We start from the raw sequence: 15,235 nt of genomic DNA, 5'->3' as shown, positions 1-15,235 counted from the left end.
GTAGCAAATGTACTAATCTAGAGGAGGTGGGTTCCACCATACCATTTTTCAGAAATTATTTCTTGCATGTAGATTGATTTGTATGCAGTGTATATGAGTTTGTAATCTTCTTAATAATGTCCTCTAAAACACAAACACAGATGTGTTGCAAAGTGTATGGCATTAAATGACTCGGGTTGGGTGTACACAGTGTGTCAAATGACAAGGAAGGGATTGACATGGTTGTTTTATTCAATAATTTTATTTTGTTTTCTTCATCAGCTTCAACATTAGAGAAGCTGGCGAGGTATTTAAAAAGCTGAACAGCGTTTGGAACCATGCTTTTTTTTGTAACTTCACATATTTCTACAACTGACATCAAAAAGAAGATAATTTTTGACCAATAAAATGTACTCAACATCGAAAGGCGTTTGGGCTTGCTGACCCATCAAATAGTCAAATCCAGCCAGATTCTTGGAGTCAGCAACAAATAAGCAAATACACTGATATTAATTGAATGTACAATTTCCTAATAAGCAATTCGTGTGGAAGAAAACATTTAACATGTGGTACAAAGGTCCACGTTTTGTGGTGGCTTTATGGTTGATAAGAATAACTAAAATTCATATTAACATCTGCTTCTCAGAAACACAACAAATGATGAAAGCAAGTGATTATAATTCGTCTTGTGCCCTCTTCTCCTCCAGTTCTGCGTTCCTCTGGGACTCTTCAGTGCTGCCAGATTCCTGCAAACACATAAGAAATAGAAATAAATAAAGCATTATCAAATTGACGTCTTCTAGTGCATCTGGCCAGCTCTTCTGGGCTAACCATCCAGAATAAAGTCCCATCTCAAATAAATTCTTCAAAAGGAGTCTTGAAAAGCAGCAGCTTTGAGGTGAAGACTTGTTTTTTAGTTTGAAGTTGCGGTTTTCCTATACTCAAAAATTTATTGTGGTATTATGTTTAGAGAATCATTATGTAGAGGATATTTCTAAACTTTACTTCAATGTCAGCCCTGGAAGGGGCAGCGTTAGTGGAGTACTAGTGGTGGAGTGGTAGAGTGGGTGTGTTAGTGCAGGGCTAGATTCCTGAGGGTTGGACGTAATGTGTCAGGAGGCAATGAGTCAGCGGAAAATGTTGTGGGTAAAGGATATCAGGAGGGTGATTACTGGACAGTGTAAGGAACTTACAGAAGCTGATGAAATATTTAACATTTACAATTAAATTAAATTACAGAGAGGGAGGTTAGATTGGGAGTTGAGGCATAGTTAAGGGATAGCTTTAGAGGAGAAGAAGACAAGTGGATATGGGACAACGTGATGTAAAGTTACAAGGCACTACTTGAGAGCAGGAAGAGGATATAGTACATAAAGGGATATGGCACAGGAAGGAAGTAGAGGTCTGTCAGTAACCAGAAGTACGGATGTTATGTGTGCCACTTTCTTGCATATCTATTAATTAATTATTCATTAGCTTTTTTAGCAATGACAAGACACAATGGATGGCATTACTCTTTATATAAAATCAGTCTTCTACATACCCTAAACATTAAAACATAGTAATATAATATAGCTATAATCTTAAGTAATATTTAATAAAATGTATAAAACAGATGAGGTGAATAGAAATACAGGGTTAACAGCATACTGTAGGATCAAACATTTTTAGTATACAGTATCTATATTATTCCAAGAACTACAGCAAATAGGTACACACGTAAGATCTTCTACTGAGTGGCATAGAGTGGGGTCATATCCTTAGCAATAGTCTTGTGGCCGTGGCCAGCATGCCAGATTAAGGTAAGGATACTTTGAGGGGAGCTAGGTGCAGTTGGGGATTTCTTATGAGATTGGCAGCTAACACTGTCATGTTTTGCAACATGGCTGCAATGAAAAACAAGCAATTACAAAGCCAACAGGTCTTGCCTATGCAAGATCTATTGGCTTTCTCAAATTTTTTTATTAGCAATGCAGTTCGGTAATTGGCTCTTAGTGATTTATTTGGGTGGTGGGAGTGGTGTGGGTGGTGGGTGCATGGGACACGAAACAGTGGGGGAGGGGAGGCTGGGGAAAGCAACAAGAATGGTGCAAACAACAACATGCAAGTAATGAAGGGGCATGCAATGATGCAGGACGGAGTGGGGGCACAGGGCAAGCAAAACAATGGGCAACCAATGACGCAAGTGTTAGGAGAAAGCAACAATGATGGGGCAAGTAAAGACGGGCAAGGAATGACACGGTAGGGCGCCAAGCAAAAATGGGCAAGCAACAATGGGGTAGGGAGGACTTGGGAACAAGTAACACCAACTACAATGGGAGAAGAAGAAAAAAAAAAGTACCTTATTCCCAGCGTGAGCATTGAAAGGACACTAATAAAAAAAAGCAATGAGTACTTGGTTCATACTCCACAGAAGGGACAAAAAAAGGAAGAGAAAGCAAAACCAGCACACGCTAACCAAACAGGAGCCAGCAGAGAAAAGAGACAATGAAGCCAATGAATGGTAAGCAATGGGCCAAACTCCTTTTAGGATTACACAAAATGTCTTGCAAGTGACAGCACATGCTGTTTCAGGAGAAATCTAGTGACATATGAGTCCTGAATATTTTATTGAGTCATTCCAATGATTACAGAAATCCCTGGCAAACTGGCCACCCCAAAAGTAATGAATACTACCAGTTTTAAAGAAAATCACGTACACACCAACCAATTTGTTATTCATAAACTCTATCTGAGCATGTAAACACAGTAACAAATAACACTTTTGCAAACAGAATACGTCTATGAAATATCATGCATATTAAAATTACTTTTGCAGAAACATTGCCGGAAATGAATTAATAAAGATAACAAGGCCTGTACCTGGAGGGAGAGAGTGTGATCAGAGTGCCCTGTCCTCTCCCTTCTCCTACATTCACTCTAAAGCCGAGTCCCTCTTCTACCGGCCACTGACAATTCAGGAAACCAGAAGTGAGTTTTTGGGTAAATGATTTTAAATTAATGAGTACTGAGGTAGGGGACCAAGGTTCTTGGTTCCCATCTCATTCCTTCAAATTCATAGACTGCCACGTTTTATCAAGTTGGGCCTAATGATAAATATATGGTCAGAGGAAGAGGGTGAAAGGAGAAGAATGTGAGAAGCAAGGCAGCGAGAATAGGTCAGAAGGGAATCATGGGGTCTCTGCATGTTCACATAGAATGTTTACCAGATATAACTTATTGAAGAATATTACAGATATTCTAGGGCAAATTGTAGGATCACAATCGACATAAAAAGATGTCTACATGGTTGCCTTGCAGCTCACAGATGTACAGAAATGAAAGTAGGTGAAAATCATATGAAGGGTTTTTATGCTTTTGGGTACTTGGCTGGTCTGGGTATCTCATAGGAATAATTCGGAGGAGTTGGTTCAAATTTAGTAACCAATGGCATACATGTGAGCACTATCCATTGGTAAAAATTATAGAAATGAATGGTCCACTTTGGAATATTATGGTGAAATAATTAGGTTGAAAAATATATACATACAGAAAGTAATTGTTACTGTATAAATTAAATTTCTATAGAGTAGCTAAAACTTCTATATGCAATAATTTGTGAGGATTTTGTTTCATAGTCTCCAGGAATAATCAGATGCCTGTTTCCACAATCTAAATACACTGCCTTCACATTTTTTGCTATTGGTTTCATATGGTCTGGTAGACATGTTAAAGTACACTTAATCACTGCACATATTCTAAATTCACTTTATGATTTGCGATGGTGAAATATTTACTGCCACACTTAAATTCCAATGTTCTTAAACTGATATAATTTTACAGGACTCTGAAAACTATTTAACAGATGGATGGCTGAGATAAAACTGGCCCTTGCAGTCTGGGTTTAATGCTACACTGATACCTGCACTGTATGTTGTTTAGGACATTCTCCTGTATTGGGAACTAAATTTTGCTCAGGGCACTTTGGATTTAAGATCGGTTATTCAACTGTGCTTGTGATATTTGACATAGTAGGTGCTTTGTTGCCACTATTCCCAAGTGGCCTTCGGGTACCAATTCCACAACCTAGATCTGAAGTCCAGAGAGGATGATGAGCTTTATCCCTCTGAGCTTGAGTACATGATGGCAATTAGCCATTTCTGGCTGTATATGTCTTTGTTAGAATAAAAATTATGCTTTTGCATTGTTTTACGTAAGTTAGCATTCGTGGCACCATTTTGTGTACGGGCGCCATTTTGTATCATGATCGAAACTAATTCTCTGCCATTTCCGAGAAACGGCCTTCTCTAGGTTATGTTTCTTCAGAGATGAGTTCTGCCACACTAATGAATGCCCTATTCTTATTAGCGCATACCTTTCCTTTGGAAGTAAGCCTTCTCCCACTTGTCTAGTGGCGGGCACAGGTGGAATGGCCTTGACTGATAGATAATGTGTGCCCAGCTTCAGAACGGAAACTTACTCCTTTGTAATTTATTGTCCAGCTGCGTTTCTCTAAAAAATTCCATGGTGGGTGTGTTTTCATTGATTCTGAAATGTACATAATGTATTGCTATAATTGCTGGAGTCAGACTCTCTCTTCAACACTCTTAGCGACTGGGCAGACAGGGCTCCTCTCTGGGCGAACTTTGAATGAACTGTTATTGGTTTGTATTCTCTACAGCCTGACCGAGACTTAATTTTGTATAAGGGAGAGAGGTGGTTGTGAGTGACCCGAGTGACCCGAATTGGGCCTCTTCCTTCAGTTGGTGCCCAAACAGGGACTCCTTCGATTGAGTGGCCCTTCTCCTTCCGCGGTCGAGGCCATCGTCGGGTCGGACGGACAGATCAGGGATCCCTGCACAGAGAGTTTCTAATACTCGCAGCTGCCCCTTCTGTCTGGCCGGTCGTTGCCTCGCCCAGTCATCATCCCGACAGGAGTCCTGAACGTCTAAACCATTGGATATGACTGTTTGGTCTGAAGAGGCAGCAGTGGAGAATAGATTTGTTTTGACCTGCATATATCAAATGAGTTTGTTTTGATTCTTTGTGGATATGGTACCATTTTGGTTTGTATTTGGTATGGCCAAAGGACCGTCTTTGGTACAAAAGCAATTGCAATTGTTTTGCTAGGCATAGAATAGTGAATTTGTTCTCATTTGAAAATGCCTAGTTTCAGTAAATTGTCTGCCTTGTGCTGTCGTTGTTGCTCTACTGATGCTCAATTGATAGAAAGTCATCCGGCGCCTCCAGAAGGCACTCTGAATTTTGATATGAATGTGAAGCATGGTCTTGGCCCTATTATGTTTAGTACATTATGGCACAAATATACGAAGGACAATGCCGAATTGCAGTGCCTGTTGACGGGCACTTTCGATGAACAAAAGATTGAGTAGTTACAAGAACAGTTGTTTAAGAAAAGAAGTAGGGAGTCTATGTTTTATTGTAAGAATGTGGCAAAAAGCAGCTAAGCAGAGACTAATGAAAGCAGAGAAAGAGGCCCAGAAAGGGAGAATGCAGACGCTGACTCGGAAGGCTGTAGCATATGACAGGGAAAAGCAGGAGAAGGGTATTGAATATAAAGATAGAAGGTTTTGATTACATATTGACAAATCATATGTGGCTCAGGAGGAAGATGATACTTTTGTGGAAGAATTGTTGGATGCCCGACCCCTGCCTCCATATGCCCCGCAGAGAATTTATCCTACTGTTCCGGCCCTCTCACAGCCGCCCATTACAGTTGCGGCTACTGTCTCTGTCCCTGTGTCCACCGTTATTATGTCAACGGCTGTGGCTTTGGCTCATCCTATCTCTTCTGTTTCTTTGCTGTCTGTGGCAACTGCGACTGTTGATACTCCTGCTGCACCTATTTTCTCAGCATTCCTTTTGCCAGCTCTTTACCCCGTGACACAACCCCCAGCGACGATAGTGCCTGTTACTACTTTTGCCTCTCCCACTGTGGTTTTTCATCCTCCGACATTAGTAAGTAGTGGGACGCCGGTGCCTGGATTTGAGGATAGGGAATGGACGAAGTTTAAGGAACGCATGGGATCGTTAGTGAGGTCTGAAGTGGGAGATGAAGAGAAACAGGTAATAGCCAATCAGGCTGCGCAGTGGGCCGGTAATCCTAATTATACTGTAGAGGATGTCTGGGCTACTATGAGAGATTTTGAGCCTTTAATACAGCAACATTCCCTTAAACACATGTCAGCTACTTTGATTGGTCTTTAGCAACAGTATTTTGGAGTGGAGGCGCCTCAAATTTTATATGGCATTAGAGATTGAGTGTATATTAGTGAATTGGATCGGAACAAGTCTTTGCTAATGTTACGACAATAATAGCTTATGACAATAATAGCTTATAGGGGAAGACTGCATGAGAAAAGTCCGAGGTCGGTGTCCCAGTTTCCAATGAGAGAGGTTCATCCTAAACATCACCCAGAGATACCAGAGTTAACAGCTGGGCGAGGTAATGTTACTTGAGCGGCAGTGGCAGTCTGGTTTCAAGAACAATGGGTTTATACTCAGTGGAAAAGAAGTGAGGTTTTATCCCTTAAAGCTCATTTATCTGACACAAGAAAAAATCCCACTGCTTATTATTAAGAACTGACTGAAGCTGCTTCTTCCACTGTGATGACTCTCACTGATATTGAAATGTTCTTTGGTCTTCTTGTTCCGGTCGATATTTGGAGCCAGGTTCATACTCAAGATCATGTTCCAGAGTTGGGTGGTACTTGGGGTCAAATTAGGGCATGGGATCAGGAAAGAAAGCCAGGTCATAAGCCTCGGGCAGAGATACTTGCTTTGCCAGGCCGCATCATTACATACATGCCTTCTCTTATCCCGCCAAGAAAGGTGGATTAGGATAAATTGTTGGCCTGTCGGCAGAAGAAAAATGAGAGTGTGTCTGATTTCTACCTGATTTGAACGTACATTTTTGGACTACAGTGGGCAGGTTTTATCTATTTAGGGAGGTGTTTGGTTGTTTGTTAATAGATTTGTCTCTAATTTGCGTCCCGAAATTGCGACTCGGTTGCAGGCTTCTGAAAGTACTTGGTCCACCTCTTCCCCCTCTGTTATTTTGAATATGGCGCAGTATTATGAACATAGGGATGATGAGGAAAAGGAGAGGACAGAGAAGAGGCATAAGGATTTAAAGACGAAGGTGTTGTTACAGCAGGCTTTTAGAGGGAATGGGAGAGGACGTGGTGGTCCTGCCCAACAGCTTCCTTGCACTAGTAGACAGCCAACAACTATGCCCTTCGGTCTGAATCAGTGTGCATATTGTAAAGAGGAGGGACATTGGCGTAGCGAGTGTCCTGTGCTTTTGCAGAAGGTAGAAGCCCCTAGAGGACGAGGTTCTCATGGTCGGGATTGTGGAGCTGGTGAGGCTGATAGGGCACAGAGTGCTGCAGACTCACAGGGTCGTTCTGACAATAATTATTTTGAGACCTTCGAGATGGACAGTACTATCATGATGACATGGAAGAAGTGACAGGGATATCTTACAGTTAGGACAGCCAGGGCAGAGTGAGGAACAAATTCAGATACCTGTAGACCAGCGTGGTCCTTATGCAACAGCAGAACTGCAAGTATCAACGAAGGAGTTTTTGGTGGATAGAGGTGCAACAAAAAGTTCTATATGGTCCCTGGGGCGGCTTTGTCTGGCCATAATAATGTGTTGGTTGGTTTCTCTGGTGTACCGGTTGTAAGCCCCATTTCCAAACATCTTGTGCTGACTATTGGTCCTTTCACTGTGGATTCGCCATTCTTCTTGACATCTAATTGTGGTAAAAATTTGATGGGATTATATTTGTTGAAAAATAGGCATGCCACAATTTATTGTTCTCTGGCGGGTGTCTATATGGCAATAGGTCCAGATGTAGCATGTGCTAAGCAGTGTTTGTCCAATGATGCACCCCTTCCTGTTGAGTTTAAAGATGTGCCACCCACTCTGTGGGCAACAGGTGACACAGATGTGGGATTGTTGCAGATAAAATACCGCAGGCAGAAGTGTGAGCTTTATTGCAAATTATACAGGATTTGATCAGGAAGGGAGTGGTTGAGGACACAACTGTTAATATTTGCAATAGCTCTATTCCTCCAATTCTTAAAAGGACCCCCCAGGTTCCCCTGATGACCATGAAGATGTTTATCGTTTTGTGAGGGATGTGCGTGCAGTTAATAAAATAGTGGTCACTCAGTTTCCAGTGGTTCCTGACCTTACAACTCTTTTGACAATGATTCCTTCTACTGCTAAATGTTTCTCTGTCATTGATTTGAAAAACACATTCTTCAGTATTCCTATTCATCAAGATAGCAGGTACTTGTTTGGTTTTACCCTAGCTGGTATAAGCTTTAGATTCTGTCGAGCTCCTCAGGGCTATACAGAAAGTCTGAGTATTTATAGTCAATCATTAAAGAGCCAATTGGATTCTCTTTCGCTTCCCGCAGGTAATGTATTGGTGCAGTCTGTTGATGACTTGCTCTTCGCTTCTGACAGGGAACAAGGTTGTAAAGATAGTACGGTTACATTTTTGTCGCATTTGGCCCAACATGGCCATAAGGTGTCTCTTTCTAAATTTCAATATTGTCCAAAGGAGGTCACCTATCTAGGTCACCTACTGTCAAAGGAGGGTAGGAGATTGACCCTGGAGTGCATCAGTACCATTGTTAAAATGCCCGTTCAACAAAAACTGAGAAAGATGTGCATGCTTTTATAGGTATCAATTCCTACTGTCTACAGTGAATACCTAGCTACTCACTATTAATCAAACCCCTGCTTGCTCTAACATTAAAAGACGTGCATGAGCCCCCTGCCTTGGACGCCTGAATGTCAGCAGTCTTTTGAGCAATTGAAAACTGCACTTTTTTCGGCTCCAGTACTTGGCACCCCAGACTACACTAAACCGTTTGTGTTGCACGTCCATGAGATGGCTGGTTGCGCGCTTTCTGTTTTAACACAAGAATTTGGAGATAAGCAACAGCAGTGTGCTTATTTCTCTGCTGTCCTTGACCCTGTCGCATGAGCCCTCCCGAGCTGTCTAAGAGCGGTTGCGGACATCTCGATAAGGCAATAGGCTGGACTCGTACTTGATACTGACCTCACAGTCATGGTACCCCATGCTGTGGATACACTTTTGAAAAAGACTAAGACACAGCACCTCACCAGTGCACGTCTGACAGGTTACGAATTAACATTGTTTGCAAAACACATCACAATCAAAAGATGTGCACTCTGAACCCAGCCACGTTACTGCCCCTCCCTTCGGGGAGTAATGTGATTGATAAACATGACTGTATCTTCCGGACGGAAGAAGAGACAAAAGGACGGGTTGACCTGACTGATGTTCCCTTATCTGACCCACAAGGGGAACTATATGTTGATGACTCTTGTTTTAAATTACCAGATGGCACTACAACTGCGGCTTACGCTATCTACGACACCACACTGCATACGGTAGTTGAGACATTACAAGTTCCTTACCAATCGGCTCAACCTGTGGACCTTGTTGCTTTGATACGAGCTTGCGAATTGAGTGAGGGATTGGTTGTCAATATTTATACTGACAGCCAATACGCCTTTTGAGTTGCACACAATTTTAGGCAACTCTTGGCAGAGAGAGGGTTTCTTACTTCACGTGGCACTAAGATTCAGCATGGGCACCTTATATTGCGGCTTCTGTCTGCTTTGACACTCCCTAAGAAGTTGGCTGTAGTGAAGTGTAGTACCCACTGGAATGTCACTGATGATGTAGGTAGGAGACATGCTTTTGCAGATCAGCCAACTAAGGAAACGGCCCGGACCAAAATGAAAAGAATATTTGTAGCAGGTCCCGCTAGGTGGGTGCCTGAGGTTACTATGTTTGAAGACATGCTTGAGAATGTGAAGGAGATTCGAAGCGAGGCTGCAGCAGAAGAGTTAGCAGCGTGGCAAGAAAGTACAGCACAATTGAACGATGAGGGATGTTGGATTTACAAGTCAGGGAAGCAGAGATGGATGTTGCCAGATGCATATGTTTTCTCTGTAGTTACAATGGCCCACGGCCCAACCCATATTAGTACTAAGGGTATATGCAAGTTGTTAGATCCTGTATGGCAAAATGATGAAATTTCGAAGACTGCTGCACATTTAGTGAAGTATTGTATGGTGTGCATGATGCACAATCCAGGAAAAGGTACTTCTACCCCACCCAGCAATTTTGCACCACCTACTTTCCCTTTTCAAGTCCTTCAGATGGATTTTATAGAACGGGAGTGGTGCAATAATTTGAAGTGTGTTTTAGTGGTTATTTCTGCTTTCAGTAAATGGGTTGAAGCTTATCCTTCTAAAGACAATACAGCCATTACGACTGCAAAGGTACATCTGGAGGAGTTCTTTCCTCGTTTCGGCTTGCCCCGTTTGATTTGGAGTGATAACGGAAGTCATTTCAATGCCAAGGTCATTCAGTTAATTTGTGATGGTTTACACATAAAACAGAAGTTTCATCCTGCAAACCATCCGCAGTCAGCAGGTATGGTTGAGAAGTACAATGGTACTCTCAAACTGAAAATGGCAAAGATTCAGGAGACAACAGTGTTACAATGGCCAGATGCCCTACCATTAGCACTTTTGTCAACAAGAACTACAGCATATTCTAGGACGGGATTGTCACTGTATGAGGTTGTGTTTGGACACCCAGCAAATGTCTGGGGTGTCCCACGCCCTTGTCTGTTTTCTGATATTGAGTACCCCTTGTTGATTGATTACCTATGCCAGTTAACTGAAAATGTGCGTTGTATTCACCAACAGGTCCAGGAAGCCCTATTGCATGAGATGGTTGCAGCCCTCTTATGATAAAAATGCTTTCTATGTAAATGTACATGCTGTATTTAGACACAATGAAATATTGCATTTCTATTGATCGCAATTCACTTATATATACAACTGTTTATGGTGTGACCTTGATATCATTCTTGGGTGGATATATACAGCATTGAGTTTCCCCCCAAAAAAAGGTTTCTTCTTCTTCATTTTCCTTATTCCATTTCGTTTATTTTTTCTTCTCTCTTACTTTTTAGGTCTCGCCTTGCTATCGCGTAAGCGATCGCAAGGCGAGACTATTGTAAGGGGGTTTTAAAAGTGCTCCCAAAAAGCGGATTGCATGGCTAGCACGCGCACAATCACGCGCATCGGGCCGCCATGCAATCTGCTTTTTGGGAGCACTTCAAAGGGTCCGCTCCCCCGCCTGGAATGCGCTCCCCCGCCCCCAAGCGTGCGCGCTCCATGCTCCGCCGGGCTTGTCTTTTTTTTTAAACTTTAAGCGCGAGGCGCGCGTGCGGCCAATGCTTGTTGATGAACTTCACAGGGGGTTACAGTGTTTGGAAATGCTTCATTCCGGATGAGCGAACTGTTGTCAGTTCTTAGAACTGGATGGGAAGCTCGGCAACATTCTTGAAGCTCAAATGTTTTCCGCCCAGAGCCTCCGATGCGCACGAGACCAGCCTAAACGCGAGATACAATTTGCGCATTAACTCTTTAATTTGAGAGCTCCAATCACTGTTCTGACTCTGCTTAATCTTGTCTCATGTCGGAGAAAAAATGCCGGTGCTAGCACTTTGTAAGTAATTACCTCCAGCATGCCTGTGACTATAATTGTCACAGTTGTCTGGCATGCCAAGAATGGCCTCCAGTATGCCAACGCCAGTAATTCGGCATGGGTGCCTCTACAAGCCAAGAATTACATTTCCTGTGCCAAGACCAACAGCAGACATGCTAGCATAATACTGCATTAATTCATATTATTATAATTTATTTTAACTCTCACTTGCTCATAGGTTCTCACACACTCAATTGAACTCATCCTTCTCTTATTCTCATTCATTCGTACTTATTCCTACTCACTTTGACTCACAAATTCACACTTATTCATTCATTCACACTTACTCTAACTCACATTGGCTCTCACTCACTCATACTTTCTCACACTAACATAACATTCCATGACTCTTACACTCATTATCTTGCATTCTCAGTCACTTTGAGTCACCCATGTGGACTCATAGTTACACTCACTCTTTCTCACTCACATGTATCCCACTCACCATCTTTGACACTATCTTGCATTCATTATTACTCCTTCTCACTCACTCGCTTACAGTCACTCTTCCCCATCAATCACTTATTCTTACTCACCCTTACTCACTCGTTGTCACATACTGACACTCAGTGTCACTTGCTCTCACTCACTACCTGCCATTGACCCATACTCACACACTTTTGCTCACAAACATATGCTCACATATACAAGCATATGCATTCACACATACACACACTCTCACAAACACACTCTTACCCACAAGCATGCACACACATACATTTAAACTTTGAAATATTTTTACTTTGTTATTCTGGTGCTCAATTTTGTATTACACTAATAGTGAATAATAGACTATTAATCACTGTTAGCATAATGTAAAAGATGGCCACAAAACTAGAAGGGTAGACCCCCAAACCTTATAAAGGGAACCCGCCCCAGTTCTTGGCACTAGTTTTGCCATTTTTGAGGCCAGGGGTCGCAAAGGCAACGTCTGGGTTCGCAAAGGACATGGGTCGTGGCTGTGACTCTGGAGACCCCTAAATGACATCCAGCTATGATATGAGTCTGATTGTTTGGGCATAATCCTAGGTGGGTATGCAATGCCCTGCACTTTCTATAAGCATTATTATTATGGAACTTAAGGAACACTCGGCCAGTGAGATCTCTGTAACTGAGCCACTCTGCCTCCCTGGATCCACTGAGCGGAAGAGGTGGCAAATACTTACGGTTGTAACGCATAATATGGAAAGAAGAACTGACAAAGCCAATAGTTGAGTTTTGTTTAGTTGAAAAAGATTTTCTGAAGCTTCACTAAAACAAACTGCACCCGCACAGTGTGAGCAGCCGCATTGAAATCTTCACTGTGACTGAACACGCACAGAACAGGTACAGCACAGTAGTGGCAGTAACAGCTTACCACACAGGGAGGGTAAAGCCAAGAACCGCATCCTTCAACAGACTGGACACAGCATAGTCTGCATCAAGGTAAGCTTCCTTACACTCCGAGGACAAACACAGCATGGACAAAAGTGTTGGCTTCTCCCACAAAGAACAGTCCCAGCAAAACAGCAGTGCCATCACAAACAAAACAGATGCAGAATGAGCATTAGCAGTTCATGCTAAGATACAGTTCATGTCCATAGGCTTTAGTGAAGATGGTATAATGTTTTCAGAGGTCTGGCCTATGGACATATGCAGTTAATGCATGTCTTGGTCAGAGGCTGAAACCTGCATTCATGCTATAACAAGTGAACTCAGCCGTGATTTCTCCGACAGCAGTGATTTTATTGGTAAAATGTGACTATTGTGGGAAGTCATTATTCACAATCACATTACTTCCAAAATGCACTGAATCATAGAGGCAAGGCTTGGCTTCTTTTCATAAGGTGCTGTTAGTAGGACCCTCAGAATTCAATTTATTTAACACACTTCTCAGGAACACCTGGACCATAGGCATTGAGCCACTTTGTATGTAAAGCATATCAGAATGCATAGGACCATTCCATGTAACTCATGTCAGAAGCATAGGACAAGGATACATAAATCAACCAGAATAATATATTGGGGGATGATATGCAAATCAAGTGCAATAACATTATTTACAGCTTCTATCTCTTGCTTTGTCCGACACACACATGAGGGCTTATCATGCTTTTTTTTAGATCTACTATTTTCCCTATAATGGATAACTGTGAATCGTGGAAGAGGGTATCTGCTCATGAGTTAAATCATTAAGAAATGAAATCATTTAGTCATAAGAAAGCAAAACAAGCATTGGCATAGCCAATAGGTCTCGCCTTTGGGACCTTATAAGTGTTTAGCCATGCACCAGTTGATGTTGTTGCACCAAGGATATTGTGCTGCATAACAAAATAATTATAAGGTCCCAAAAGCGAGACCTATTGGCTATGCCAATGCTTGTTCTTTGTTGAAGTTCTGAAGGTTCCAGGATTACATGCGAGTTGGCTATCCCTTTGGCAATTTATATACGTTATGCCGTAGCATGAATATACATCCATGTTGCATTCAATATGCAATTGAATCTTTAGTATTTGAAGTCATATTTTACTAATAGTGAACTATGCACCCCATTATGTATAATTGCATACTTTAAGATGGCCTTTACGATGGCCACAATTGTTTCCAGGGTGGCGTAAGTTCTTTCTTTTTTTAAAAATATTCTCTAATGATATGCTCTTGCGCCGGTTTCTTGATCTGATGACAGAAAGTGATTCCCATAGACACAAGCAGTTCTATCCTTTGAGTTCATTTAGTTTAGTAGTATCACTGACCCGGTTAAAGATGGCCGACACTGGCTTAGGATGGTATCCTTCTTTACTTCTGTATAAGCTGTACAGGAAGTGACCTTGCGCAGAATTATGTAAATTCTTTCTTACTGAGAAATACTCTCTAATTATATGCTCTTGTGCCATTTTTTGATCTGACAACAGAAAGTGATTCGTTTGTGTGGGGACCCATAGATACAAGTAGTTGTAATCTTTGAGTTTGTTTAGTTTAGGAGTATCATTGACCCATTTAAAGATGGCCGGCAGTGTCCTAGGGCGGTGTAAGTCCTTATTCAATTCTGTATAAGATTTTCAGGAGATGACCTCGTGCATGGGCGTGTTATTTAATCTCTCGGGTTCTGAGCTCCAATACCCTTACGGGAGTTATTTGTGTGGACAGCGTGCTACAGGTAAGACACTTGGCATTTCTTCCCCCTTAATTCTTGGAATTAATGCTCCAAGCTCTGTCACTGAGACTTTGTAATAGGCATAGCCTGCCTTGGTTGCATGGTTTTTTGTTCAGGATGAGATGCATATGAGCCTGTCTCCTTGCAGGGATCAAAGCCCTCATTCCAAGTACAGTATGGCATTATGGTACTGCGCTTTTCTGCTCTAAATTGCATGGGCGCATACACGGTGCATATAGAAATCACTAGTGTTGTTTTTAGGGCCAGTTTTTATTAGTAATACATTATCGATAGCCTGATTCCCCCTACTTTACGACAACATTTGATTGACATCGAACTGAGGTGCTTACCTTGTGTTAGCTGTTGCTGTCTTAATTTTATCTGACATGGTTAGTATTTAATGAGCTTATCTCTAATTAATTTCTTTTTCCTTGGGTTACAGCAGCATTGTTTGTATACTGTTTGGGAATCTATATTTATTAAGGCCTTTCACACTTTTATTTGAGAG

General features: G+C 41.9%; 1 protein-coding gene across 2 annotated transcripts in view; it reads right to left on the bottom strand.

Annotated features, from left to right (window-relative positions):
• Window positions 1-255: 255 nt before the first annotated feature.
• The window catches only part of PDIA2 (protein disulfide isomerase family A member 2), a 709,180-nt gene continuing 694,200 nt past the window's right edge, over window positions 256-15,235 (bottom strand). For both annotated transcript variants that reach the window (XM_085632194.1, XM_085632195.1), the window contains exon 11: window positions 256-725. In XM_085632194.1, coding sequence (XP_085488320.1) covers window positions 654-725 — 72 coding nt within the window. In that variant the 3' untranslated portion in view covers window positions 256-653. The remainder of the gene's footprint in view (window positions 726-15,235) is intronic.

The sequence above is a fragment of the Triturus cristatus genome, chromosome 10 (assembly GCF_964204655.1).
Source record: "Triturus cristatus chromosome 10, aTriCri1.1, whole genome shotgun sequence".
NCBI classification, from domain to species: Eukaryota; Metazoa; Chordata; class Amphibia; order Caudata; family Salamandridae; genus Triturus; species Triturus cristatus.
The sequence above is the reverse complement of the archived record's forward strand: the minus strand, read 5'-3'. Positions and strand labels throughout refer to the sequence as shown.